Source organism: Phoenix dactylifera, unplaced genomic scaffold (genome assembly GCF_009389715.1).
Source record: "Phoenix dactylifera cultivar Barhee BC4 unplaced genomic scaffold, palm_55x_up_171113_PBpolish2nd_filt_p 002056F, whole genome shotgun sequence".
NCBI classification, from domain to species: Eukaryota; Viridiplantae; Streptophyta; class Magnoliopsida; order Arecales; family Arecaceae; genus Phoenix; species Phoenix dactylifera.
In genome coordinates this window covers 3,527-6,261 of record NW_024069331.1, presented here as the reverse complement: position 1 = coordinate 6,261, position 2,735 = coordinate 3,527, and the positions used below count along the sequence as shown (strand labels likewise).

At 50.1% G+C, this 2,735-nt stretch overlaps 1 protein-coding gene across 1 annotated transcript; it reads right to left on the bottom strand.

Moving 5' to 3' along the window:
- Positions 1–1,007: 1,007 nt before the first annotated feature.
- Positions 1,008–1,989, bottom strand: LOC103723661. Its single transcript, XM_008814638.2, has 2 exons — positions 1,822–1,989; positions 1,008–1,521 (listed from the first exon to the last, which is right to left on the bottom strand). The coding sequence occupies exon 2, from the start codon at positions 1,516–1,518 to the stop codon at positions 1,102–1,104; it is 417 nt and encodes a 138-aa protein (XP_008812860.2). The 5' UTR covers positions 1,519–1,521; positions 1,822–1,989; the 3' UTR covers positions 1,008–1,101.
- Between the last annotated feature and the right edge of the window lie 746 nt (positions 1,990–2,735).

Below are 2,735 nucleotides of genomic sequence, written 5' to 3'. Positions count from 1 at the left end.
ACAAAAGGACTCAACTCCTTTCCATCTCTTCTCGAGGGGTAGTTCTATATACACCCCCCCTATTGCTCAGGACACCCCCCAAAAACCAAAAGAAAAAACCCAAACTAACCTTTAGTGTAATTACCATATTGCCCTTGAAATTTTCTCATACACCCCCCTTCCTCCTCCTCCGTTTCGTTTTGAAAAGAAAAAAAAAACACCCCTCAAACCCCCCTTAAACCCCTCCTCCCCCGTTCCCCCTTCTCCCTCTCGTCGCCGGCATTCTCCCGATCTCCGACCACCTCGCCGGCTTCTCCCGGAACCACCTCGCCGACTTCTCCCGAAATTTTTTTTTTTCACGGTTCGTGCTCCGTTCGGCACTGGATCGCCGAACAAAAGGCTTCTGTTCGGCTGAACAGTGCCGAACAGAAGCCTTCTGTTCGGCAACCCTCAACCGAACAGATCTGTTCGGCTGTACAGTGCCGAACAGAAGGCTTCTGTCCGGCACTGTTCAGCCGAACAGAAGCCTTTTGTTCGGCGATCCAGTGCCGAACGGAGCACGAACCGTGAAAAAAAAAATTTCGGGAGAAGCCGGCGAGGTGGTTCCGGGAGAAGCCGGCGAGGTGGTCGGAGATCGGGAGAATGCCGGCGACGAGAGGGAGAAGGGGGAACGGGGGGTTTTGGGCGTTGGCGAGGTGTTTTGGAGGGGAAGAGCGGGGTGGGGGGGGGTTTGGGGGGTGTAGAGAGCAATTTAGGTGAGGGGGTGGGGAGGGTGGGGGGTAATTTAGGAATTTTTAATTTTTTAGGGGTGTCCTTAGCAAATGGGGGGGTGTAGAGAGTATTTAATTTTTTTTTAATTTTTGGGGGGTGTCCTGAGCAATAGGGGGGGTGTATATAGAACCACCCCTTCTCGAGTTATAACATCACCATGGAGGAACTGAACTTTTTGATTGGTGACGCCATGGCCTCCATGTAACCACAACCCATATGGAAAATAGAGAACAAAAAGACTCCGAAAAGACTGAACATAAACCAAAGAAAAGGCAAATAAATACTTTTTTTTTAAAAAAAAAAGGGAATAAGGAAGAAGGACCCCATTCCCCACACAGTTCGAGAACACGCTCAGGTCTCGGCCGCCGCCGCCGCCGCCGTCGTCGCCGCCCGCTCCGCCTGCTTCCTCTGCGGCCGCGCTCCCACTGACGCCGGCGCCGCCGCCGCACTGCCGCCGCTTCCATTCGCACCAGGCCCCGCCGCCGGCACAGCCACCGGCGGCGGAGGTGGGCGTAGCTCCACTCTCCCGTCGATGCAGGAGGCGCACTTGCGCTCGATCCACCCCTCGAAGTCGTAGCCGTACCCGAATATCCTCCGCCCGGAGCAGAGCCGCCCCACGATCCCGGCAATGACGCCGAGCACGGCGATGACGGCAATAACGCCGATCACCGGCCCGTACGACCCCCCGCCGCTCGACCTCGACACCACCTCGTACACTGGCGAAGGCGGCGGTTGCTGCTGTTGCTGCTGCTCCAGCGGGTACGACATTTCCTAGACGCCAAGAAAAAACCCAAAAAGATTCGATTTTTGGATGCCTTTCGACGCGAATGGATCGAGAAAGCTGATGGGATTCTTAGCGAATTTTTGAGGCGAATAGTGTTTCAAAAGGCAAACAAAGCAGAGAAGAAGGGAAAAAAAGCAGTGGATCTTGAGCAAGATTCAGAGGCATTTGCTGATAAACTAAAAAAAAAAAAAGTGGGAGGGAGGAGAATCTCTCTCTTTTTGGGCGCTTTCGAAGCGCAGAGAAGGGATTAAAGATGGAGAAAACGAGCGAAGGGAAGCAAACCAAACCTCAATCCAGCTACGGACTCCTCGAATGTGATCTTCGAAGTGTCACAGCTCGAGCCCAGGGTTTCCAAGACCGGAGAGCGAGGAAAGAGAGAGTTAAAAAAGGAAGGATTTTTATCCCTCCTGGTGATCAGCCTGAGAGAGAGAGGGAAGCTCAGCTGGGTTGCAGTGCCCGTTATAAGAGTTCGATCCAAGAATGGTTAGATGCGTGAGACGTGTCCAATCCGACGGCTACTGTGGGGTTCTAACGGAAGGGTGGTACTTCTGTAATAAATTTACTTTATTTGGTGCAGGGTTTTGCATTCCATTTGGAGCCCCGTTAATGGGCGCTCTCTCCTTTACCGCTGATTTATGAGTATAGTAGCCGTTGTTGCCTTTTTTTTTTTTTTTTGGAAAAATTATTGCGGGCAACCACCAATCGCCGCGGCGTATTGCTGTGGGCCATGTCTGAGACGGGCGCGCGATGAATGGAGACCCACGCTCGCCCTTCTCCATCATTGGCGGCGTGCACCAGCGTGGCTATGCACGCGGTGCACGCAATAATTTTTCATTTTTCTCAGGGATACTTTTAGCTTTCTCCAATTTTGAGCCGCCTTCTCTAAGATTGTAAAAATTTAGGAATATCAATTGGTCGCCAAACCTTTTAATTATTGCAATATGATCCAGCTATACAAAATGTTAACGCATCAAGGCCGCCTAATAATTAAATTTACAAAATTGTAAAGCTGATCTTTCCGCTAAATTAATAATAAACTATTCTTTTGGCACAAATTGAATAGGATGAAGAAAAGCGGCATATAGGATAGAGTATTTTGAGATTTGTATAAATTGATAAATAACAAAAGGAGGAGTGCTTTGAGATTTTGGGCAAGCAGTTGGATGATAAAAAAACATAACGATTTGAGATCTATTCAAAT